This window comes from Salmo salar, chromosome 29 (assembly GCF_965601325.2).
Source record: "Salmo salar chromosome 29, fSalSal1, whole genome shotgun sequence".
In the NCBI taxonomy this organism is placed as follows: Eukaryota; Metazoa; Chordata; class Actinopteri; order Salmoniformes; family Salmonidae; genus Salmo; species Salmo salar.
Genome location: NC_138319.1, coordinates 18834476 through 18862284, shown reverse-complemented (window position 1 = coordinate 18862284; position 27809 = coordinate 18834476). Strand labels below are relative to the sequence as shown.

General features: G+C 40.4%; 2 protein-coding genes across 2 annotated transcripts; one reads left to right on the top strand and one right to left on the bottom strand.

Annotated features, from left to right (window-relative positions):
- Positions 1–1985: 1985 nt before the first annotated feature.
- Positions 1986–12834, top strand: rdh12l (retinol dehydrogenase 12, like). Its single transcript, NM_001141104.2, has 7 exons — positions 1986–2160; positions 2545–2660; positions 5668–5823; positions 9092–9196; positions 10305–10514; positions 10783–10975; positions 12549–12834. Exons 1-7 carry the CDS (start codon positions 2150–2152, stop codon positions 12649–12651), a joined length of 894 nt encoding a protein of 297 aa, NP_001134576.1. The 5' UTR covers positions 1986–2149; the 3' UTR covers positions 12652–12834.
- Positions 12835–15186: 2352 nt separating this feature from the next.
- Positions 15187–25560, bottom strand: LOC106590295 (mycolipanoate synthase). The gene is made up of 6 exons (XM_014181144.3): positions 25349–25560; positions 23627–23780; positions 23224–23384; positions 22916–23122; positions 22255–22436; positions 15187–21845 (listed from the first exon to the last, which is right to left on the bottom strand). Exons 1-6 carry the CDS (start codon positions 25404–25406, stop codon positions 16266–16268), a joined length of 6342 nt encoding a protein of 2113 aa, XP_014036619.1. The 5' UTR covers positions 25407–25560; the 3' UTR covers positions 15187–16265.
- Positions 25561–27809: the final 2249 nt, after the last annotated feature.

Sequence of the window (27809 nt, the reverse complement as noted above, 5' to 3'; positions counted from 1 at the left end):
CATACGGCTTTACTCATTTCATATGTATATACTGTATTCTATTCTACTGTATTTTAGTCAATGCCACTCCGACATTGCTCGTCCTAATATTTATATATTTCTTAATCCCATGATTTTACTTTTAGATTTGTGTGTTTAGTTGTGAATTGTTAGATATTACTGCACTGTTGGAGCTAGGAACACAAGCATTTCGCTACACCCACAATAACATCTGCTCAATATGTGTATGTGACCAATAACAAATTTGATTTGATTTGAAAGGCAAAAGGTTTTATTGATTGAAGTACTCCATCTAGTGGGCATTAATGGCCACGCAGTGCAACGATTAAGTAGGTTTTATCAGTCAATATCTTCAATAAATTCTTCAACCTGAATTCGCCCAATTATGCTTGACTATGAATTAAAGCTACTCGTGCATTTAATTTACATACATTTACATGTAACTTTACAGATAGGCGTTGGCCTACGTCACCAAAGACAGGATGTGATCTCATGAGAAATGTCTGAGCACTTTCATCCCACTCTCTTTAAAAGTCAGACATTAGGAAATATTGGCTTAAATAACCGATATATCACAAGGATATACTACTTCATCATTGTTAGCATGCTAACAGTCCAAACAGGTATCATCATCGAGCCAACTTGTTAAGGGACTTAACTTCAGGTTTGACATATATACTGTCTCTAAGTTATATAAGTCTAACTTGGAGTTAAGTCCCTTAGCTATGAGCCAACGAAACAATACTATTGTTGATTCTTCTAAAGCTGATGACATCCATCATAATTTCCCTCATCCCTACAGGAAGCATACGTATTTAATCTACTGTCCCATGCACAGGCCTATTTATTCAGCCAATTACTACACTACTATAAAAACATAATTTTGATTAATGGAGCATGCACAATTAATGAAGGAAGATTAGGAAACTAAACTGCTTGGAGTAACCCTGGATTGCAAACTGTTATTGGTCAAAACATATTGATGCAACAGTATCTAAGATGTGGAGAGGTCTGTCCATTATAAAGCGCAGCTTTGCCTTCTTAACAACGCTATCAACAAGGCAGGTCCTACAGGCCCTAGTTTTATTGCACCTGGACTACTGTCCAGTCATGTGGTCAGATGCCACAAAGAGGGGCTTAGGAAAATCACAATTGGCCCAGAACAGGGCAGCACGGCTGGCCCTTAAATGTACACAGAGAGCTAACGTTAATAATATGCATGTCAATCTCTCCTGGCTCAAAGTAGAGAAGAGATTGACTGCATCACTACTTGTATTTCTAAAAAGTATTGACATATGGAATGCACTGAGCTGTCTATTTAAACTACTAGCACACAGCTCAGACACCCATGTATAATCCACAAGACATGCCACCTGAGGTCTCTTCACAGTCCCCAATGTCCAGAACAGATTATGGGTGGCGCACATTACTACATAGAGCCATGACTACATGGCTATTCCGCATCAAGTAACTCATGCAAACCAGATTTAAAAAACTGATGAAATACACCTTATGGAACAGTGGAGACTGTGAAGAGACACACGCACACACGCACGCACACACACGTACACATAGATTTTTTTGTTGTAGATATGTGGTAGTAGAGTAGTGGTATGTGGGCACAGACTTAATGTGTTGTGAAATGTATATGTTTAAAAAATGATATCTGCCTTAATCTTTGCTGGACCCCAGGAAGAGCAGCTGCTGCCTTGGCTAATGGGGATCCATATTAAATATAAATATAAATACAACAAATGTTTGGTAGAAAATGTACCTTTATCTAAAAAACTATATTATTTCTATAAAAAAGTGTATTATATTCTTCTTCTTGTTGTTTCTTGTGGCCAGGTATCAGAATTGCCTCATGTCTCGTCAAAATCCAAGTATTGTATTTCCCTGCAACGATTCTATTGGCTAAAATCACCCATGTCACACAGTGACAGCCAATGAAACGTCTGCTTCCGCATTCATCAGAGTTACCTGCTAATGAGTAGAATTTTACTTTCGGCATGCTGTTGAAGCTTGGCTGTAAATCAGATACGAAATATTGGATGCAATTGCGGATGTATTGATTTCAATATAGGCGAATCAATTGAGGATTAAGAGCTCGGAATTATTTCACCACCGTCATTTGTAGCTCTGTTTCGAAATGCCGTTTGGGTGAGTATAGCGGCAATTATTTCAATTTTGTTCTGGCATAGGCAAATTTACTAACTTGTATCTATTTCACAACGAATTGTACCCGACCAAGAAGTACGTATAGTATAATCACTGAGCTGCTTATGTTGTGGAAAATATTTGTGTATAATGTTACATATGTTATCAAAACTGCCATAGCCTGGCTTGTTGGCATATGTGTGGATAATTACCTAACGTTATATTTCTCTAAAGTTAGCTCAACAGTGGTTGGAAAATTGTCTTTCCATTTAAATTCATTATCCTTGTAGGTAGAGTTGTTCCGCACTTCTTTATTATCAGGGGTCCACACCCTATGGCCTACTGAGTCATTGCAGAGGAAAAACGTGATTTCCCTCAATGTCTTAGAAATCTCTTCCGGAGAACATGGTCATCCACAGACAGACTTGATGGCAAAACAGTGCTCATAACTGGAGCCAACACTGGTATTGGCAAAGAGACAGCGCTGGACCTGGCAAAGAGAGGTAGGTCTACAGTGATACATAATCCTTGATATTGTTTCCATACAGGAATGTGTTGTAACAGTTATGCAAGATGTTTCACCATGACCTGTTGAATGTGTCTTGGGCTATTTCTCAATTGTTCTTTTCTTGATTCCTCAAATCCTCTCTCCTCGCTTCCTAGTCAAAACGCGTTGGGAGCCCATATTTGCTCATGTATGTTGGGGTGCCAAGCAGTAAAACACATGATCAACTGATCATAGTTTGCAATTTGTAGAATCAGTTGTATTACAGATTCACATCAATTTGCTGAAGCTTCTATGTAGTCATAATACAACACGTAGTAGTATGTCAACCTTTGTCCAACATGGCAGCAGGAGTGTAGTGCTGCTGGAGCGCGGAGGAGCGGAGCTGGTAAAACTATTTCTGGGAAATGAACTCTGATTCATTGTAAATAAATTATATTAATTACCACACATTTCATGACAAACTATATAAACCAAATAAATATGCGTAGTAGGTAGACGGTGGTTTCTTCTCTCTGGTGTCTGTGCAATGATTTATGTTCACTTCCTTTCAGCACCAGGAAGGGGTGCAGCTTGGCTGTAAAATGACACATGATCGGTTTCCTACTCCTAATAGTCATACTCATCAATTATTATTATTATTATTATTATTATTAATACAAATAGAAGATCATTATTATTACAAATAAATGACCACTTCTAACAATGGTGATCATTTAGTAAAATTAGATTAAAGCTGACTCAATGACTCGCACATAACGATTCATTAGCATTGTACATAACAGAACCAAATACCATAGCATAGTAGGCCTGTAACATTACTGTCACACCAAAAAACCCTCGTTTCTAATGAGATTTTAGGATGGTTAGCTGAAGCTGAATAGTTTTCTCATGTACCTGTTGTGGGGTATGCATGGGTGTCTGAGCTCTGTGCTGGTAGTTTAAACAGACAGCTCAGAGCCACTTGGCAGGATATTCAGTGCATTTGTAAAGTATTCAGACCCCTTCCCTTCCACATTTTGTTACGTTACAGCCTTATTCTAAAATGTATTCAATTATTTTTTTTCCTACACACAATACCCCATAATGACAAAGTGAAAAGATTTTTGTAAATGTTTTAAAAATAAAAAAACAGATACTGTTTCCATTGATAATCCTTGATGTTTTTACACCTTGATTGGAGTCCACCTGTGGTAAATTCAATTGATTGGACATGATTTGGAAAGACACACACCTGTCTATAAAAAGGTCCCACAGTTGACAGTGCATGTCAGAGCAAAACCAAGCCATGAGGTCAAAGGAATTGTCTGTAGAGCTCCGAGACAGGATTGTGTCGAGGCACAGATCTGGAGAAGGGTACCAAAAAATCTCTGCATCATTGAAGGTCCCCAAGAACACGGTAGCCTCCATGATTCTTAAATGGAAGAAGTTTGAAACCACCAAGACTCTTTCTAGAGCTGGCCAAACTGAGCAATCGGGAGAGAAGGGCCTTGGTCAGGGAGGTGACCAAGAACCCGATGGTCACTCTGACAGAGCCCCAGAGTTCCTCAGTGGAGATGGGAGAACTTTCCAGAAGGATAACCATCTCTGCAGCATTCCACCAATCAGGCGTTTATGGTAGAGTGGCCAGACGGAAGCCACTCCTCAGTAAAAGGCACATGACAGCCCGCTTGGAGTTTGCCAAAAGGCACCTAAAGGACTCTCAGACCATGAGAAACCAGGTTCTCTGGTCAGATGACACCAAGATTGAACTCTTTGGCCTGAATGCCAAGCATTGCATATGGAGGAAACCTAGCACCATCTCTACAGTGAAGCATGGTGGTGGCAGCATCATGCTGTGGGGATGTTTTTCAGCGGCAGGGACAGGGAGACTAGTCAGGATCGAGGGAAAGATGAAGGGAGCAAAGTACAGAGCTCCATGATAAACCTACTCTAGAGCGCTCAGGACCTCAGACTGGGGCGAAGGTTTTCCTTCCAAAGGACAACGACGCTAAGCACACAGCCAAGACAACGCAGGTGTGGCTTCGGGACAAGTGTCTGAATGTCCTTGAGTGGTCCAGTCAGAGTCTGGACTTGAACCCAATCGAACATGTCTGGAGAGGCCTGAAAATAGCTGTGCAGCGACACTCCCTGTCCAACCTGACAAAGCTTGAGGATCTGCAGAGAAGAATGGGAGAAACTCCCCCAAATACAGGTGTGCCAAGCTTGTAGAGTCATACCCAAGAAGACTCAAGGATGTAATTGCTGCCAAAGGTGCTTCAACAAAGTACTGAGTAAAGGGTCTGAATACTTATGTAAGTGTGATATTTTATAATACTTTTTTTTTTATATATACATTTGCTAAAATATCTGAACCTGTTTTTGCTTTGTCATTATGGGGTATTGTGTTTTAGCTTGATGCAGGGAAAATACCATTTTAATCCATTTTAGAATAAGGCTGTAACGTGACAAAGTCAAGGGGTCTGAACACTTTCCGAATGGACTATGCTTTGATTGAAACAAAATACAAGAAAGGCTAATAGTTTAACACCATCTGCTCTAATTCACTCGAGAAATAGTCATCCAAGGAGACATAAATGCTTATTCCCATGAAACTGATTGAGATATGTGTGGGCAGAGGATGCATTTTATGCATATTCTTTAATGATATGCTATTCAATTGGATACATCTGTCAGTACAAACTTTGAGGAAATGATGACACATTTACTTTTTTAAACGATTAATTACATCACCTAAAAAAATAGCAATACACCACTGGATAGCATCTTATGCCAGACAGCCTGGTGGTGTGTGTGACTGTCCAGCAGGGGTTGCTAATGGTTATTTTACACAGATATTTGTGAGATCCTTACATTTTTATAATCTTTTTTTTGTTTTTTTTAAATGTAGATATGAATGTTCTGTCCAATATCCTCCTGAAAAGCCTGTATGACTGACATCCTGAGTTTAATTCTGATTGGGCTGGAATAATTTAATAATATTCCCCCCCACAATTTCTTCATAGGGGCCAGGATAATCATGGCCTGCAGAGACATGGAGAAAGCTGAGGGGGCCCTGAAAGAAGTCATAGAAGGCTCTGGCAGCCAAAATGTTGTCATCAAGAAGCTTGATTTGTCAGACACCAAGTCCATCCGTGAGTTTGCAGAGACCATCAACAAGGGTGAGGGAAAATAAGACACGTCTTGAAACTTTTTTTCAGTTTCTTAGTTACTCCTCATGGTATCTCTATAGGGAAAATCCATTTGTATTCAATCACTTTTTGACAGCACCCCTTTTGATTTGAACAAAACCTTCCATACATATTTGCCCATTGTAGAAGTGCTCAGAAAGTGACTTTTTGGACCTGAATGACAACATTCACAAGAGAAAGATTTTCAAAGTTGACCCATTTTGCATACCTCACCATACCATGAGACATCCATGTTTTCATCACTGGAAAATATAAACAGTTCAGATTGGTATAATTTAAAGCTTACAAACAGGGTTGTCAAACTATTTAATAATATCTGGGAAAGAATGTTTTTAATCAAAATAGTAATTCTTTATCTAAAAATGTGTAAACTCAGATAAAAAAAAAAAAAAAATGTTTTTATATTTGCATATGTTGTAGCTTAGACCCTATTTTACATCAAGGTTTTTGTGTTGTGCCTGCCATTGGTTGCTCTTGAATACAGTGTGGGTGTCATGTTTTGACTGAAAAAAAAATGTAATTCCCATTTTAATACATTTTAAACTTTCCAATGGTACCACAATTCAACACTGGTCTGACCAATCGGAATCCATGCTTCAATATTGTTTTGATCACGCGACTGGGATGTGTTCCGGGTAACCTCCGAGAACAACATAGACGAATAAACTCTGTCACCGTATCAGTATATCAGGAAGTGTATAGGAGATGTTGTACCCACTGTGACTATTAAAACCTACCCTAACCAGAAACCGTGGATAGATGGCAGCATTAGTGCAAAACTGAATACGCGAACCATCGCATTTAACCATGGCAAGGTGACTGGGAATTTGGCCGAATGCAAGGCAATCAAACAGGCAAAACGTCAGAATAGAGACAGTGGAGTCGCAATTCAACGGCTCAGACACAAGACCTATGTGGCTAGATCTACAGACAATCGCGGACTACAAAGGGAAAACAAGCCACGTCACGGACACCAATGTCTTGCTTCCGGACAAGCTAAACGCCTCCTTTGCCCGCTATGAGGAGAACACAGTGCCACCGAAGCAGGCCGCTACAAAGGATTGTGGGCTTTCCTTCTCCGTGGCCGATGTGAGTAAGACATTTAAGTGTGTTAACCCTCGCAAGGCTGCCGGCCCAGACGGCATCCCTAGCCACGTCCTCCGAGCATGCGCAGACCAGCTGGCTGGAGTGTTTACGGACATATTCAATCTTTCCCTATCCCAGTCTGTTGTCCCCAAACGCTTCAAGATGTCCACCATTGTTCCTGTACCGAAGAAAGCAAAGGTAACTGAACTAAATTACTATTGCCCTGTAGCACTCACTTCTGTCATCATGAAGTGCTTTGAGAGACTATTCAAAGATCATATCACCTCCACCTTACCTGTCACTATAGACCCACTTTAATTTGCTTACTGCCCCAACAGATCCACAGACGATGCATCGCCATCGTACTGCACACTGCTCTATCCCATCTGGACAGGCGGAATACCTATGTAAGAATGCTGTTCATTGACTATAGCTCAGCATTCAACACCATAGTACCCTCTAAGCTCATCATTAAGCTCAAGGCCCTGGGTCTGAACCCTGCCCTGTGCAACTGGGTCCTGGACTTCCTGACGGGCCGCCCCCAGGTGGTAAAGGTAGGAAACAACATCTCCACTTCGCTGATCCTCAACACTGGGGCCCCACAAGGATGCTTGCTCAGCCCCCTCCTGTACTCCCTGTTCACCCTTGACTGCGTGGCCACGCACGCCTCAAACATTTCCTGGTACCGGGAAAATAACCGCTCACCCAACGTCAACAAAATAAAGGAGTTGATCGTGGACTTCAGGAAACGGCAGAGGGAGCACCCCCTATCAACATTGGCGGGACCACAGTGGAGAAGGCTGAAGAAATTTGGCTTGGCACCTAAAACCCTCACAAACCTTTACAGATGCACAATTGAGAGCCTCCTGTCAGGCTGTATCACAGCCTGGTATGGCAACTGCACCGCCCACAAACGCAGGGCTCTCCAGAGGGTGGTGCGATCTGCACAACGCATCACCGGGGGCAAACTACCTGCCCTCCAGGACACCTACACCACCCAATGTCACAGGAAGGCCAAAAATATTATCAAGGATAACAACCACCTGAGCCACTGCCTGTTCACTCTATCATCCAGAAAGTGTGGTCAGTACAGGTGCATCATCTCATATATACTGTATTCTGTCCTATTCTACTCTATCTTAGTCTATGGCACTCTGACATTGCTCATCTAAATATTTATATATTCTTAATTCCTTTACTTGGATTGTGTGTATTGTTAGATATTACTGCACTGTTGGAACTAGAAACACAAGCATTTTGCTACACCCGCAATAACATCTAAACACTTATGTGACAAATACATTTTGATTGGACAATGATGGTTGGAGGTCCACACATTAGAGAATGTTGATCTGAATGGGAATATTTGTTTTAAATGACACTGTCTATCCTCCATAAGAAACCTATTGAAATATAGACAATAGAATAGACATTACCATTTTAAATTGCTTTTCGACAGTGGGTGGACCGGCGGTCATCTTTGTGGTAGTACTTGTAAATTTAATGTACATTTTCAATGGTGCACCAGCTAAATTACAGTGGTCTGAATGTATAGGTCCATTATATGATTGAAATGACACCCACCCTGTATTCATTTTTGGGTCTCAACTGATGGCGGGGCACAATACAAAAACTTCAGATGTGAAATGGGGTCAAAGCTACAACATATGCGAATATGAAAAATATCTAAGTTTAGTTGTTTTTAGATGTCAATTTGTATGATTTTTTTTTTCTTCAATATATAAAATAGTTTGGCAACACTAAGCTTTTAAATGATGTCAAACTCAATCATTTCTCGTTTCCAGTGATAATGGATGTCTCATGGTATTGTGGGGAATACAAAATGGATCAACTTTGAGCACCTTCTCTCTTTTTGCAATTCTGACCACTTCTTCCATGGACAAACATGTATGGAAAGTTTTTTGTTGTTTAAATCCAAAAGGAATGCTGTTAAAAAGGGATGGAATTCAAATTGATTTACCCTATACTGTTGTTATTTTACCATAGCCACCTGCTTAATGCAAACCTCAGATGCTCTTTTCAACATATACAGGCTTGATTGTATCACAGCTTAATTGATACAATGGATTGATTCATTTGCACTCCTGACCAACAGTTAGATGTTTAACATTTGTAATACTCTTTTCTGTAGAGGAGACACAACTCCACATCCTCATCAACAATGCTGGTGTCATGGTGTGTCCGCATGGGAAAACGGCTGATGGATTTGAAATGCAGATTGGCGTCAACCACATGGGTAAGTGACTCTATGTAGCACAAGGAAGCAGAGTAAAATTCCCCTTCGGGCAGACCACATAATTCTAAAAGGGCACGGACGTACGACATATCATTGATAAATGAGATGAGTGTTTAACTGCGAAACGGCTGTACTAGTAACATTACCCATTCCCATAAGGAAGTGGCAATTTAGCTGCTTACTTCCTTGGGGACAGAAATGTGGTTATGTTTTGACAGACGTCTCACTAAATAAATGTATCATTTACTAATGATTAACCACACAGATGAATGCATGTGATTCACACCAAAGGCAGATGAGCAAAGTTCCATACCACACAGCATTTCATACAAGTTGTGACTTGTACGTACTGATCTCCCATTTATTTATATTTTACTACAGTTTTACACTTTATGTAAATCTCTGTCCAGGAAGCCGTGCAGCTGTAGACAGGTTGGTTTCTTTTTAGTAGCAAAACAGACGCAGGCGCAACTAATGGGGAACAACGAACTGGGTTGGCTTAGATTGTATACAACATGTAAGCTATTTTTCGTCTCCAATGTTTATTGAAAACGTAAATACATTTGCACAATGAGCACTTGTCTCTCAAATACATCGGTACAGTTGTTGGTTAGCTAGCTACTGCAGTGTATTTTTGGGCCATATTAACGTTGACATGAAATAAGTCAAAACGCCTCAAAACAAGTCTTGGTGTCAAGAACAAGATGAAACGAGCCAGTTACGATCCCCCACATGGCAGTTTCTTGCTAGCAACCTGGCCATCCAGAACCACAACAACAGGCTGACTTCTGCCCCGTGGAAGCGCACACATCTTTTTCGGGATGTTGTCAGCTAACCCACCTGTAACATAAGGAAGTGCGATAATGAATTCAGTTATTGTCTTTCTTATGATTATAAGTTCAGTCAACACATTTTAAAGTTTTATATAGAGGAGATGTAGTGAAAGGTCAGATCACAAGTGATACTAACTAATCCACTGGATTGAAGATGACCATCACCAGAACATGATTTTTGCACAATCACAGTTCAAATGCATGAATCCAATACAACTAATCAACATCAAATCTACCAATCAAAAGCTTTCAAAGCACCCCATCTTGTCACTTAGGTCACTTCCTGTTGACCCACTTATTGGTTGACCTGATCAAAAGGTCGACCCCGGCCAGGATCATCAATGTGTCCTCCATGGCTCATTCCTGGGGCACCATCAACCTGGACGACATCAACAGTGAGAAGGGCTATGACAAGAAGAAAGCGTACAGCCAGAGCAAGCTAGCTAACATCCTCTTCACCCGCTCCCTGGCCAAGAAGCTACAAGGTTTGGATTTGTCCACTACTACTGAGGCTTAAACTGTAGCTGTTTCTCTGGGTGTTTGTCATAGTTATAATCATGCAGTCCCAAAGAATCAAACAATAATGAATATTATGTTATTACTGCATGATTACCATTTTACCATGCAAGTTCATAACAAATGCGTGGTCTTATCTGTTACCGTAAAATAAAGTGCTACCACAGGATTTCCGAAGGGTGTTTTGAAGCTGCAACCCTTTTGTCAAAAGAATTGAATTGAATTGTCCTCTATCAGGCACTGGTGTGACGGCATACTCCCTCCACCCTGGCATGGTTCAGACTGACCTGTGGCGGCACCTGAGCACACCTCAGGCAGCTATCATGAAGATGATCAGTCCCTTCACCAAGACATCCGTGCAGGGAGCTCAGACCACTATCTACTGTGCTGTGGCACCTGAACTGGAAACCGAGAGTGGTGGATATTACAGGTGAGTGTGTGTGTGATATATATATATATATAACACAGACCCAGTCCAGCTGGCATCAGCAAGTACTAACACAGACCCAGTCCAGCTGGCTTCAGAAAATACTAACACAGACCCAGTACTGGCAGCTTCAGCAAGTACTAACACCAACCCAGTCCAGCTGGCTTCAGCAAATACTGTGTTAGTACTTGCTGAAGCCAGCTGGACTGGGTCTGTGTTAGTACTTGCTGAAGCTGCCAGTACTGGGTCTGTGTTAGTATTTGCTGAAGCCAGCTGGACTGGGTCTAACACAGACCCAATACAGCCGTCTTCAGCAAGTACTAACACGGACCCAGGTGAAGTACAGGCAGCCTCAGCCAGTACTAGCACAACCAGAGGTGTACAGCCAGCATCAGATACAAGCAGTTCAGACCCTAATAGAACAGTTGCTGCTCCACCAAATGACCCAGCAGACTGGCCCCCAGTCTTAACAGACTTTATGAGGACTGAGTTAGTGCCAAGAGGTCCATTCAAACCAGGACTGGTAAAGACAAGTCTAGAAGAGGTTTCCATTCAGGCTTATTACAGAGACAACTGTCAAATGGGGAAAAGATTACCAGGAGCTGGCTTTCACACTCAATCAAAAACAATGCTGTGTATTGTTTTTGCTGTCTCTTTTCTCCAAAAAGACTACAGAATAATAAAGGAAGGCGTGAATGACTGGTCAAATATCAACGCCATTCTGAAACACCATGAGAGTAGTCCTGACCACACAAACAATTTGATTAAGTGGAGAGAACTTGATCTGTGCCTAAGTTGGGGACAGACTCTTGACCAGATACAAATGACAATTTTGGAGGCTGAAATAAATAAATAAAATGAAAAAATACACGTTTAAGTATCACCCAGTCTCTGGCTGAAGGAAACCTAGCATTTAGGGGTTCATCAGACAAACTCTTCCAACCAGATAATGGAAACTTCCTTAGAGGTTGAATTACTGGCAAAATTTGACCCCGTTATGGAAAATCATCTCAGCAAAATTAAAGATGGAGAGACACATGCTCATTACCTTGGGAAGCGTACACAGATTGAGCTCATACAGATTGTGAGTGACAAGATTCTGGAAGCAATTATTGACTCAAGTAAGAGACTCAAAGTACTTCTCCATTATCTTGGACTGTACACCTGACATTAGTCACCAGAAGCAAATGTCCATTATTCTGAGAAGTGTGGCTTTTAAAGGGAAAGCCAGAGATCAAGGAGCACTTCAAGGAGTCATATGAAATCTGTAGATTGGGGCCTAATGAATTTATTTCAGTTGACTGATTTCCTCATATGAACTGTAACTCAGTAAAATCAATGAAATTGTTGCATGTTATATATGTTATTTTTGTTCTGTATAGGAAGGTATTCCTAATGTTAGGTATACTCAGTCGATATGCACATGCAGGATATTTAGTTTTAAAGAGTACATCGATGAGTGCGATTCTTCCAGCTTCATCAATACATATAATTTCTTCTAATATTATTGCATTTGTATGTAGTATTTTATATTAAACGGTGTTAGATACATGATCGTTTGTCTGTGTGCCCACAGTGACTGCGCACCAGCCAACTGCTCAAGCTCTGCTTCAGATGATGACACGGCCCAGAAACTGTGGGAGCTAAGCTGCCGGATGCTTTCTCTGTCATGGGATTGAATAACTCCGAAATAGTGTATGGTTTGCATTTGAGATGCATGAGCACTGAAGAATATAACAAATGTACAGCATTTTAAATGAAAGTCCTTTGTCCCATGGGTACATTCTAACATATCATATTATGATGTGGTATTTTAATTGAAATGATGTAGTTGACAGTACTTGTAGATGTAACATTAAACATTTTTGTTTTTTTAACATGGTTCATTGCCACTGGCATTTGAGATGGAATATATGGTTGATATTATTTTTTTTTACCGTACTATACATCTATATAGTCATATAATATTGCGCATTATTAGACTGCTTTTTATTGTCGATAAGTAATCACACCAACATTAAATCACTAATCTGTAACTGCTACATCAATTTTGGGACTTTTAAATTAATGATATATATATACCCATCGACATACAGTACCAGTCAAAAGTTTGAACACACCTACTCATTCAAGGGTTTTTCTTTATTTTATTATTTTATACATTGTAGAATAATAGTGAAGACATCAAAACTATGAAGTAACACATATGGAATCATGTAGGTATCAAAAAAGTGTTATTTTAGATTCTTCAAAGTAGCCACCCTTTGCCTTGATGACAGCTTTGCACGCTCTTGGCATTCTCTCAACCAGCTTGAAGGAGTTCCCACAAAAATTATGCTGAGCACCTGTTGGCTGCTTTTCCTGGGTTTAGGTTGGGTGATTGTGAAGACCAGGTCATCTGATGCAGCACTCCATCACTCTCCTTGGTCAAATAGCCCTCACACAGCCTGGAGGTGTGTTTTGGGTCATTGTCCTGTTGAAAAACAAATTATAGTCCCAGTAAGCGCTAACTAGATGGGATGGTGTATCGCTGCAGAATGCTGTGGTAGCCATGCTGGTTAAGTCGGTCTTTCAATTCTAAATAAATCAGACAGTGTCACCTGCAAAGCACCATCACACCTCCTCCTCCTCCATACTTCACGGTGGGAACTACACAGGCAGAGATCATTCACCTACTCTGCATCTCACAAAGACCCGGCGGTTGGAAGCAAAAATCTCATATTTGGACTCATCAGACCAAAGGACAGATTTCCACTGGTCTAATGTCCCATTGCTCGTGTTTCTTGTCCCAAGCAAGTCTCTTCTTCATATTGGTGTCGTTTAGTGGTTTCTTTGCAGCAATTTGACCATGGCCTGATTCACACCTTCTCCTCTGAACAGTTGATTTTGAGATGTGTCTGTTACTGAGGTGCAGTTAACTCTAATGAACTTATCCTCTGTAGCAGAGTTAACTCTGGGTCTTCCTTTCCTGTGGCGGTCCTCATGAGAGACAGTTTCATCATAGCGCTTTATGGTTTTTGCGACTGCACTTGAAGAAATTTGAAAAGTTCTTGAAATGTTCGGAATTGACTGACATTCATGTCTTAAAGTAATGATGGACTGTCGTTTCTCTTTGCTTATTTGAGCTGTTCTTGCCATAATATGGACGTGGTCTTTTTCCAAATACGGCTATCTTCTGTATACCACCCCTACCTTGTCACAACACAACTGATTGGTTCAAACTCATTAAGAAGAAAATAAATTCCACAAATGAACTTTTATCAAGGCACAGCTGTTAAATGAAATGCATTCCAGGTGACTACCCCATGAAGCTGGTTGAGGTAATGCCAAGAGTGTGAAAAGCTGTCATCAAGGCAAAGGGTGGCTACTTTAAACAATATCAAATAGAAAAATTGACTTTGATTTAACACTTTTTTGGTTACTACATGATTCCATGTGTGTCATTTCATAGGTTTGATGTCTTCACTATTATTCTACAATGTAGAAAATAGTAAAAAATTAAGAAAAACCCTGGAATGAGTAGTTGTCTCCAAACTTTTGAATGGTGCTGTATACCCAATATAACTTGAATGCCTAATGAGCTCAGTTCAACTGTCGTACCCCATCAAAACCCAAAATATGAGATTGCTTTACTCTATTGCTTGTAAACAATGTAATTGTAAACAAACACTGTATAGCGTTAAACCATGGTTAAAACTATAATATTGATATCATGGCTGGTCAGTCCTTGCAAATAGCTCTGAATTTGAGAGTGGTGACATTAACCCAGCCCCATCCCTCAGCTCTTTACTAAATTAGTGGCGGGATTGTCGCTTTGTTATTGTTTCAACTACAGATTTCCCCTTTAAGGGTATTTACCAACTCAGCATTTCATAATGAATTTCCACTCTACAGTGGCTTTCAAATAATATTTTTTACATTTAAGAAAAAAAACATTCTAACTAAAACAGTTTTCTAAAATTATACAATAATTTTTCTAAACCCTTACGATTACAAAGGGATGCCTTTAGCATCATGTAATTTCCTTGTTAAATGTGGTCTATTTTTCTATTATGATAGAACATTAAAATATCTATCTACCAACATGATTGTAAGTGTGTTTCCTTTTCTATAATTTATATTTTGTTGGATACAGTAAATTATACAAGTGATCAGATCTGGACAATTTGCAATATTTTGTTTAATTGTTTATTAAAGACCTCTGCTCCATTTTTAACATTCCAATCTTTAGTTTTGTAATATTTGACTGATATTTCATTGCTACTCCACCTGCTGCACACTACAAAAATGATTGAACACAACCAGAATAAACAAGAATAGCATGAGATGAAAGAAGCATTATATAGTACTTATAAGATTATCTAACATTGACTATGATACTCAGAAAGGTTGAAAGAAAAATGGCAGATTAAACTATCATCAAAACATAACAAAAGTTGATTATGTCAGAATAATACATATGTATTTTGTAAAAAATTAAAATATATATTTGAAAGGTTGTCAACGTTTTACCATAAAAGAAAAAGAGTGAAAATAATTCAGCCTGATATAGTATTTTTGTTTCGCAGAAGTATTTTGGACACTGTCTTCTCTTGTAAAAATCTCATATATTGCACTAGTTTTACATAAATCATTTTTATTCAAGTAACAATGTATGCAGAATTTATATTTAATCGTTCAAATAATATGAACATCTCTAAGGTTAGCCTTCTGTATGTCTAAACATCAAGACCAAATCAAGGTAAACTGAATGCAATGAAAGAGCGCTGACTGGGCAGTGCAGGCAAACATTTATATATTTTTTCACACTAAGAGGTCGAAATAACACTCTGAAATTGTGAAAATTATGATAATGTCCTTTTAGTTAAGATCTTTTTGGGGGGGGGGGGGGGGGGGGGACCACCTGGAATTTCAGCCTGTTCAGGTGGGAAGACGTTTTTGGCCCATGCATGACATCACAATCTGATCTGATTATTCCTACCAATGACCAGTCATATTTTATTTGCGTATGTATTCTCCTACTTTGAAGGGGTAAGCAGTCCAGACAGTGCTGTGTATGTAAATATATTTACATTTGTATCAACACGCCTACACAATCTGACTGAGCATTTCAATGGCAAAAGGAGGCTCAGGGAAATCAATGATTAAAAAAATATAAATTTGGAGTTATTGTCGTGAAATAAACACACACTGATTTATTAGACATACAGTGATTCAAAAAATGTAATCATAAAGACTGCATTGGGGCTTTAAATAATTCAAATTTGATTGAATAATCAAATTTGATTGATCTCTAAAGTACAGTAGACATGTAACTTTCTTCCTCATTCTTTTCCATCAGATCCAAAGCAAGGTCATCACCAAGCTCAGATTCCTGGTTTGCACCCTCTTCCAGCATTGCTACCAAAGTAGACAGTGTGCTGTTGGGGTCCAGTAATTTAACCAGGGGAACATTCACACTCCTGTCTTGAAAGAGAAGATTCTGCAAAGTCATGGCTAGCATTGAGTCTATGCCTAATGCGGTGAGAGAAGAATCGTCATTCAGCTCATCATTCTCAACACCAAGCGTTTCCCTGAGCACTGACTTGACGTATTCACTTGGTGACATGGACACGGTAGTTTGGTCATATCCTGCAACTTCCCCTTTTTCTTTTGTTATCCCCTCATTCACCAGTGCACCTAAACGTATGTTTAGAGAGGCATTATGAGCAAGAACATGACGCATCAGGTTTTTGAAACTGAACTTGCAGACAACCTGTTGTGGTCTGTTCAGCAGAAGGCATTGTTCTAGGCTCTCATGGATTTCTGCTACCCCCATGACCATCATCCCCTTTGCTGCCAGAAATCTTTGGAAATGGTCTTTGTCCAGCAAGAGACCAAGGTTCAAAGCTCCCCAGCTTATGGACTGTCCTGCTAGTCCAATGTTTCGCCTATACTGACAGAATGTGTCCAAGAAAGAGTTGGCTGCACAATAGTTTGTTTGTGCTGCATTGCCAATAAAGGCAGAGATGGAGGAGTAACACACAAAGTAATCTAACTTGCAGAGTTTTGTGGCGTGATGCAGATTCAAAGCCCCATTCACTTTGGGCTTCAGGACTTTCTCATAGAGAGATTTGTCAAGAGTTTCAATCAGGCCATCATGCAGGACGACGGCGCTGTGGAAGACCCCTCTGATTGGACAAGAGGGGAAACTTTCCTTAATCGCAATAATGGTATTCACTACTTGTGCAGAGATTGAAACATCACACTGCAAGCTAACAACTGTGGCGCCAGACTGACTCTTAATGTTGCTTATCTCCTGCTGTAAGTCGGTCGAGGGACTGCTTCTGGAAAGAATGACAATATACCCTCCTCCTCGCTGTGCAATAAACTTTACTGTTTCTAACCCTAGTCCAGTTAGACCACCTGTGACAATGTACACAGAGTTTTTCTGGAAAAGCTGGTTTGGTTTAGGCAACAACTTAATGTTGGACAGTGTGCCTTTGGAATCATCTTTACCCAGTGCCACAAAAGGCAGGGTTTTTGAGCTGAAGTACGATTCAGACTCTTCAACAGGCAGGAACTCAATGCTACCGGATGACACTCTCTGAAAGATGCTGGTTTCGAAATCTAAACACTTCTTGTCCAAATGCATTGATTTGAGCCAACGGTAAATGTGAGAATTCTCTGCTCTGATAGATCCCTTTTCCAATGCGCTAGACATTTGAACAGTCTTAATGCGAACATTGTCATTGCCACATCTGAAGCCATTTTGTGAGATGGAGGATTGCCACTCATTTTCACATACAGCAACAATGTGTCTCACACCGGAAACATTGCATGCTTTTTCAAACTGAGATTTGTCAAATGGAGGCAAAAGGACAAATGCATCAAGCTTGTTCACATTTTGAAGCTGATCACTAAACTGTGGCAGAACAATGTTATTCCATCCTGATTTGTTTGCAGTTTGGGCTAAGACCTTTGTCAAACCTGAGTCAGGAACGGATGAGATGATGCCCAACCTCTGTTGTTTGACTTTGGGTAATGCACGATGCAAGACTTCCCATGCAAGTACAAAGTAGGACACACAGGGTGCCTCCTTCAGAAATGTGAGCTTCTTTGTCTTGTAGCACGCTGCTTCAGGAATCACAATCTTAGAAGATGCAGCAGTTGGATAACATGAAACTACATGCTCCCCCACTTTCAGTTTGCTCACATTTTTCCCTACAGCTGTGACAGTGCCACTGAAGTCTAGAGCGAAAAGCTGGTGGTTCTGAGATGTGTGTTTGTTCCAGTACATTGTCGGGCCATAGTTCATATCAGAGACACTGACAGGAAAATAGTCAGAGGAATGAACACAAATCTTACTGAGCTGAATCTCAACTGAATTCTCCTCAATGTTCTTATGCTCAACATCACAGGGAATGGCAGACAAGCTAGTCATTCTGTATGGGTTAGCAGTCTGAAGGATGAACTCCTCAGACTTCAAAGAGTGGACGTTTTCCTGTGAGTTGTCACTGCTTTCAGTGGGAGTGCGTACTATGTAAGGTTTTAGAATCTGTCCATCTTTCACCACCAATTCTGGGTATTGGCTGCAGGGGAATGAGTCAAGAACCTGAGACAGAGCTCTGATGTCCTCTGTAGAGACAGAGCTAATGTCAATCAGCTGGAAGGAAAGATCTGCCATTTCTGCAGCACATGATCTAGTCATGCCTGACAGGACAAAGCCTGCACTGATGCAGTCCACTGTGTTCTCTGCTGACCGGTAGGTTATTGCTCTGATGGAATTTGGAAATTTCATAGCCTTCAGTTCCAGGACTATTTGTCGGAACATCTCACAGCAGTTTACCATGTTCTCCAGGATAGCCTCTGTTTCGTGGGAGGTAACATTGTCATTGCTCCACACAAACAAGATTTCTGCAAAGCTTTTCAATTCTGAGATTTTGAATTTTGACAACAGCGCTTTGAATCCACGGCTCAAGAGATCATTGGCATGTGTGAAAGAGATGTATTGCGACTGTGAGCTCAAATGTTTTTGCATGGCTTCAGATACACCCATCTGGTCAGCGAAAACCAATGCCTTGGGTTTATTAATGGCCTTGTAGTCATCAGACACAACACTGAAGTCATTGTGGAAGAAGTACTCTTCAACAACATTAGATTGGCTCCCAAGATACTTGACTATAACATGCTTCAGTTCAACCAAGACCCGACCTGTTTTGTCGGTGAAACAGCCAGATACTTCGAAATGGTCGGCTGCAACATTTGCGGCTCTCAAATAAAGAACCATTTCAGGCTGCAGGGGTTCGTGAACAGTCAAACTGCCTATTTCTGCAGGGAAGCCAGGCCTTGCCATGAATGCATTCACTATTGTGATTGGAGTCAGTTGTAGCAAGTAGTCTAGCACTACAGGGTGAATGCAGAAATCATGCAACTGAGGCAGTAGTTCTTCAGGGACAGTTACGACAGAGATGGCTTCCATCAAGTCTGCACCATAGTGCACATCTCCCCTGTTTCTGAAAACAGAACCATACTGAAACCCTCTCTTACTTAGGTAATCATAAAAGTAATCAGTACTCATAGTTGATGTGCATCGCTTGTAAACTGAGTCTAGAGAGATGTACTGTTCCTCAGCCAACCTCCTGTGCTTGCATGATATGCTGCCTGATGCATACGTTGCTGTAGGAGATTGTATCTTAAACGTTGTCTCGTTTTCAAAGTGATCCAGTTTGACACTCATCTCAGGAGAATTTGGTGCAATGAGAAATGGACTCTGAAAACTGACACTGAGTTGCAGCATGTTGAGTGGCACCTTTGATTTGGAACTTGCCATGAAGGCAGCCAAACCCAACTCAGCGTAGAGGGCACCAGGGACAATGGCAACATCATTGTTTCTATGGTCCTGCAGGTAAGCCACTGAGGCTGAGGCCAGATCACAACTGAAGGTTTTTCCATCATTGCCTGTCTGAGTTAACACAGGATGACTGCCCGATGTACCTTTCTGTGCTGCCTCAAAGATGACATCTTTCTTCACACAATCAAACTGATACCTTGGGGTAGGTGTTGGGGATGTCTCACAACCTCTGTAGAACTTGTCCCAATCTACCTGAACCCCAGACTCAAACAGTTTGGACACAGTGTCCAGCATTGTCTCATGATCTTTTTCTGGCTGCACTGAGGACATAACTATGGTGTCATTTCCCAGAGTCTCCTGGATGTTTCTTTGTAGAGCCCTTCTAGGACCTATCTCTACAAAGACCACATTCTTCTTGTCTTTGGTTGCTGATCTCACTGCCTGTTCAAATGCAACAGGCTCTCGAATGTTCCTGGCCCAGTACTTGCCTGTGCTGAAGTCTGGCTGCTCTACCTCCTTCCCTGTCACTGTGGAGAACAATTCTGTCTCAACATGATTCACCTGTAAAGAGCCAATACTGTCCTCTATTTGAGAGAGGATGGGATCCATCATCTGGCTGTGGTATGCAGCAGGGACGTCTAGAACATGGAGGAACAGATTCTTACTCTTGACTGAACTGCTTAGCTTTTGATGGAGACTGTCTATAGCATCAGCATCACCTGCAAGGGTGCAGGACTGTGGGCTGTTGGAGGCAGCCAGGCAAACCTTATTTAAGTAGGAGGGAAGGAGGTTCAAGACCTCTGACACGGCCATGTTACTGACCACAAGCATTTTGCCTCCTGTGACTTTATTCTGCAGAGTACTGCGGAAGTAAATCACCTTCACTGCATCCTCAAGGGACAACAGACCAGAGCAGTGGGCAGCAGCAACCTCTCCAACAGAGTGGCCAAGAATTGCATCTGGTTTGATGCCCCAGTGCTTGAAGAGACTGGCAATGCCAACCTGAATGGCAAAGAGTAGGGGCTGGACAACATCTGGTTTTGAAAAGTCGTCATCAACTGATGCACTTTCCAGTCTCTCTGTGATGGACATTCTTTGGTACATTTGAAAAAGTGCCTCAACCTCCTTGATCTTTTCTCTGAACACAGGTTCCTGTTTCAGGAGCTGCTTGCACATGCCTCGGTAGGCGACACCATTCCCACAGAAAACATACACTAACTTTGGATCTAGTTTGGAGGGGGCAATCTTTTTGTTCAAAGCAGATTTCAGCTGGTTTCTCAGATCAACCAGAGAGGATGTTGTGAATGCCTTCCTGTATTTATGTTTCATGTGGCTTCTTCTACAGGCTGATGTATATGACAGACCCTGGAGTTCCACTGTTTTGTCTGCACTTATCTGTTCAACTGTGTCCTGTACCATCATGGTAAGAGATTTTTCTGATGCTGCTGAGAGGATAAAATACTCATAAGACCTATCAACCCCGGCTGTTTGGGTGTGAGTGTTGTTGTACTGTTTGACAATTGTGTGGGCATTTGTGCCTCCAAAACCAAAATTATTGATCCCTGCAATCCGTTCGACCGAGCCTGCATTTCCCCACTTTTCTGCTTTAGTGGGAACTTTTACATTTAAGGCTTTAGCGTCTATACTGGCACTGTCCTCAGAGTAGAACAGTGAAGGAACAATGGTTTCATGCTTCATCATTAGGAGTACCTTGATTAGCCCTGCCACACCAGCTGCAGATTCTGTGTGTCCAATGTTGCCTTTCACAGAGCCGATGCGGAGTGTTTCTGAACCCGGGGGTCTGGCTTTGGCAATGACTTTGGAGATGCTGCCTGCTTCTATGGGATCCCCCACTGGAGTTCCAGTCCCATGAGCCTCTATGTACTGGACAGTTGACAGGTCAGACTGTGAATAGATTCTGCGGAGCAGCTCCTCTTGCTGGACCATGGATGGCTTGGTGATTGGAGTGACTGTGTGGCCATCTTGGTTTACTGCAGTTTTGCTTATGATGCCCCATACATGGTCACAGTCTTTCAAGGCCTGTAAAAGATTTGAAATTCAACGGAACATGTTTGATAGACCAGTGTCTGTGCCAACTTTTTATTGCATGGAACTGTTGGGCTCCACCCTAAATGGCTGTTGGTGCGTCAAATTGTACAGTATATGCAGATCTGCAAATAAAACTGTCAAGTAAAGTCATAAAACTAGAAACAAGAGCTTGTCTATTGCAGTCTAAGTCAAATTGGTGACAAGGGATGGTAAATACAGTATATGTAATATGTTAGTCGTATTCTAGAAGTTTTGACAAAGTTAAAGTTTGAGAGTTCAGTCATTGCATCAAATACTCCCAGACACATTGTATAGCCAACTGTGATAAATGTTTGGCCAGTTTGAATATGTTTGAACTGTACTGCAAAGAGTGAAAACTAAATCAATCGTAAGAACTCACTTGTTTCAGTGGCTTCAGCAGAATAATCCCGCAGCCCTCTCCTCTGCCATAGCCATCTGCTCTGCTGGAGAAAGGTTTGCTGGTGCCTTCAGGTGAAATCATCTTTGCCTTGCTGAGAGCGACAAAGACTTGTGGCTCTATGATACAGCTTACACCGCCACAGAGAGCCATTTCACAGTCACCTGGTAGGACAAACACATTTTTATATAATTGCAGGTGCCATTTTTTCATGTAGCTGAAACTGGGCTAATTAGTCAAACATATGATTCTAACTTTTGCTTTATTGTTTGTACATTTCCCTCTGGGCACAATTGGTAGGTAACAGGGGTAGTGTGCATGAAATCTAGGTTACATATTAAAAGAAGCAATGTAAAATAATATAGCAATCTATAAAAAAAAGATATATAATTTAACCAGGCAAGTCAGATAGGAACAAATTCTTATTTACAATGACGGCCTACCCCGGCCAACACTGGGCCAATTGTGTGCTGCTTATGGAACTCCCAATCACTGCCAGATTCAGCCTGGATTCGAAACCAAGGACTGTAGTGACGCCTCTTGCACTGAGATGCAGTGCCAGACCGCTGCGCCACTCAGGAGCCCATAATTATTAATGATTAGTAAAGCAATTATCTTACGCACAATTTGATAAGATTTGTACCTTGTTTTATGGCTTGACAAGCAAAGTGCAGAGCCACAAGAGATGATGAGCAGGCGCTGTCTATGGCAACTGATGGACCAGTGAGGTTGAAGGTGTAGGATATCCGGTTGGCTGCAATACTCATGGCTTTACCAGTGCCACTCCAATGGTTAGTCAAGCCTGGATTGTACTGGGCGGTTGTGAGATCGTAGTCTCTGTTCATTAGTCCTACAGAGTTTCATAGAGAATTGAACGTGCTATTAGTATCAATCATAGTGTCACGAATCACAACTTCACACTTATCTGTAAAGAAAAAAAAGTAACATTACCTAGGTATACTCCAGTCCTAGTTCCGCTAGCTTTCTCCATTGGAATCCCAGCATTCTCTAGTGCCCTATAGGTGCAGTGCAGCAAGAGTTTCTGCTGAGGGTCCATGTAGTCGGCCTCCGCATCGGTGACACCAAAAAACCTCAGGTCTAGTTCGTTAAAGCTAAGAATAAAAACATTAACCAGTAAACCAGAGTGGAAAATATTCAATACAACAAAGGCAATTAGAAGCTGGGAATTCAGGGACAAGAGCATTTGTTGGTCAACTGCACATGACCAGGAATATAATTCTGCAGTATACTGTAGTATAGCATCTTTGATTATTTGCAGTACATTATTAAATTATGAGTAACCGTAGCAGTGCAACAAAAAAAATGGTGAGGGTCAGGGAAACTTCATACTAACCCGTCTATGAGAGCAGCTTTGCTAGTGTGAGACTTTCCAGGTTTGCTATTGTCAGCATCATACCAGAAAGTACTGTTAAACCTCTCGTTAGGGATTGGCAATGTACAGTTCTTTCCTTCCAGAAGTACATTCCAGAAATTGTCAAGCCCCTCACCTGGAATTGAATATGTGTTGTATCAGAATGGGAAATACATTGGAATTGTTTTAACAAACCTATATATATATATATTATTGTATTTTTTTTAATTTTTTTTTTAACAAAATGTTTTTCATAACATTGTATATCAATTTTGAATCAAATTTCATCAAAAGCTTGTCTATAAATAAAACATAACAAGTTATAGCTACAGATGTTAAAGGTTTTTGATAAAAAATGATCTTTAGGTCATAGATAAACATTTCTACATTCATGTTATTGCATGTATCAATCCAAATTAGCTGATGTTTCGTAATAGTTGTAATCTCTGTAGTCTGGTGTCTTCATTGCTGGCATTGTAACTATTTAATTAATAAACCTAAATTAAGCAGCTTCATATCCCACAGGGCAAAAACTGTTTGAATCTACGTTGTGATGACATTGAATCAATGTGGAAAACTGATTGGATTTGAAAAAAATCATACATTTAACGGAATTTTGTATTTTTTTTCCACCAAACCTTTACCTAAATTCAATGACATGGTGAAATGTTTTGTTGATTTCTTGTTAAAATCAACTTTAGTTGACAACTCAACCAAATGTAAACCAAAACTAGACGTTGAACTGATGTCTGTGCCCAGTGGGATGGTGCTATAAGAAGTGAAAAGTTATTGATTGGAGAACACGTTGGAAGAGATCTTAGATCAAGTGGACCACTTGGCCACAAGTGGATCTTCCAGCAAGACAATAATCCCAAGCATTCATCAAAATCCACAAAGAAATGGTTATTTCAATAGCCATCTCAGTCTCTGGACTTGAAACCCTTTGAAAACCTGTGGTTTGAATTGAAGAGGGCAGTCCATAAGCGCAGACGAAGGATATCAAGGATCTCAAAGGATTCTGTATGGAGGAATGGTCTAAAATGTGTTCTCTAATCTCATAAAACATTTTAGAAAAAGGCTCAGTGCCGTTATCCTCGCAAGGTGAGGTATTGAAAGGTATTAAAAACAGGGGTGCCAATAATTATGACCCCTATCTTAAAATATATAAATATATATATTTAAATATATATGTTTCTTTGAGGAATTGCATTATTATAAAAATATAATGTTCTAAAATGTTTAAGAATGCAATATAGCTTTTTTGCTCATCTATCAAGAGTGCCAATAGTTTTCGACCTGACTGTATACCCATTGATTCTTGAAGAATATTACTTATAAATACCTCATAACCTTAGCTCAGCTGTCGTACCCCATCAGAACCCAAAATATAAGCTTGTTTTACTCCAATGTTTGAAAACAACGTAAATGTATATTAACACTTGTATAGCTTAAAAACATGGTTAAAACTATTATTTTTGATATCATGGTCAGTCCTTGCATCCATAGCTCTGTCTAGGAATTTGAGAGTGGTTACATTTCTCCAGGCACATCCCGCAGCTTTTCACCAATACAGAAGCAGGGTAACCGCTTTGTTATTGTTTCAACTGCAGAATCTAGCTTCAAAGTGATTGAAAATATAAAATGAAATTAATTACAATACTTGAGAGAACTAGCTTCATCACAAAAAAAGGTTAACTGTCAGACCTCCAGGGAAGCTGCATCCAATGCCAACCACTGCAATGGCTCTCTCTTCCTCCTCCATCCTGGCTGTCTGTCACACCAGCTGGACACTGAAATGCATGCAAATGTTTCTAAACTTCAAGTATAAACTCAGCTCAGATAGAAGGTGCTCGATTTGCCTCCTGTTCCTTTGGCTCGTTGTCTCACCTGTATTGCCTTTATATACGCAAGGACTGATAGCAGCCCTCTAAGGAAATGCTGATTCAGTTCCCCAGAAATACCGAAGTGCAATCACTGCTCTGAATGAAAGCCAGGATGTGAATGAGTTATTAATTTTGTCAAACAGTTCCTTGGTAAATTTATAACATTATCCACATTTTTATCACACAGGTTTTCCCTTTTCAGATACAGTTCCTTATTACTCATAACCTTAACTGGAAAGTCATCTCATCGTTCACAATAGTACACTCTACTCTAAGTCGCTCTGTAAGAGCGTCTGCTAAAAATTACTTAAATGTACACTACAGTTCAAAGATTTGGGGTCACTTACAAATGTCCTTGTTTTTGAAAGAAAAGTCCATTAAAATAACGTGAAATTGATCAGAAATACAGTGTAGACATTGCTAATGTTGTAAACGACTATTGTAGCTGGAAACAGCAGATTCTTTTATGGAATATATACATTTATGGAATATGTACTGGCAGCTTCATTAAATAATACCCGCAAAACACCAGTGTCAACGTCAACAGGCGACTCCAGGATGCTGGCCTTCTAGGCCGAGTTCCTCTGTCCAGTGTCTGTGTTCTTTTGCCCATCTTAATCTTTTCTTTTTATTGGCCAGTTTGAGAAATGGCTTTTTCTTTGCAACTCTGCCTAGAAGGCCAGCTTCCCGGAGTCGCCTCTTCACTGTTGGCTTTGAGACTAGTGTTTTGCGGGTACTATTTAATGAAGCTGCCAGTTGAGGACTTGTGAGGCGTCTGTTTCTCAAACTAGACACTCGAATGTACTTGTCCAATTGCTCAGTTGTGCACCAGGGCCTCCCACTCCTCTTTCTATTCTGGTTAGCGCCAGTTTGCGCTGTTCTGTGAAAGGAGTAGTACACAGCGTTGTACGAGATCTTCAGTTTCTTGGCAATTTCTCGCATGGAATAGCCTTCATTTCTCAGAACAAGAATAGACTGACGAGTTTCAGAAGAAAGGTCCTTGTTTTTGGCCATTTTGAGCCTGTAATCCAACCCACAAATGCTGATTCTCCAGATACTCAACTAGTCTAAAGAAGGCCAGTTGTATTGCTTCTTTAATTAGCACAACAGTTTTCAGCTGTGCTAACATAATTGCAAAAGGGTTTTCTAATGATCAATTAGCCTTTTAAAACGATAATCTTAGCTAACACAATGTGCCATTGGAACACAGGAGTGATGGTTGCTGATAATAGGCCTCTGTACACCTATGTAGATATTCCATAAAGAATCTGTCGTTTCCAGCTACAATAGTCATTTACAACATTAACAATGTCTACACTGTATTTCTAATCAATTTCATGTTATTTTAATGGACAAAAAATGTGCTTTTCTTTAAAAAACAACGACATTTCTAAGTGACCCCAAACTTTTGAACGGTAGTATAAAATGACAATTACATTTGTTTGAAAAACGGATTATCCAGCCACATTTGTTCAAAAGAGCTTATCTGAGATCCATTTTTCCTTTTCTTGATATAGAATATGTTAATTACGTTTAGAAACTAAAATATTTGGGGTGTAGTCAAGAACCATAAAGACAGTTCTGGTTAACATATTAACAATGTCTACACTGTATTTCTAATAAATTTGATGTTATTTTAATGGACAAAAAAATGTGCTTTTCTTTAAAAAAAACAAGGACATTTCTAAGTGACCCCAAACTTTTGAACGGTAGTGTAAAATGACAATTACGTTTGTTTGAAAAATGGATTATCCAGCCACATTTGTTCAAAAGAGCTTATCTGAGATCCATTTTTCCTTTTCCTGATATAGAATTAACATATTTTATATCAGGAAAAGGAAAAATGGATCTCAGATAAGCTCTTTTGAAGAAATGTGGCTGGATAATCCGTTTTTCAAACAAACGTAATTGTCATTTTACACTACCGTTCAAAAGAACTGTCACTGATCCCTCCTGTCTCAGCCTCCAGTATTTATGCTTCAGTAGTTTGTGTCGGGGGGCTAGGGTCAGTCTGTTACATCTGGAGTATTTCTCTTGTCTTATCCGGTGTCCTGTGTGTATTTAAATATGCTCTCTCTAATTCTCTCTTTCTCTCTTTCTGTATTTCTCTCGGAGGACCTGAGCCCTAGGACCATGCCTCAGGACTACCTGGTATGATGACTCCTTGCTGTCCCCAGTCCACCTGGCCGTGCTGCTGCTCCAGTTTCAACTGTTCTGCCTGCGGCTATGGAACCCTGACCTGTTCACCGGACGTGCTTGTTGCACCCTCGACAACTACTATG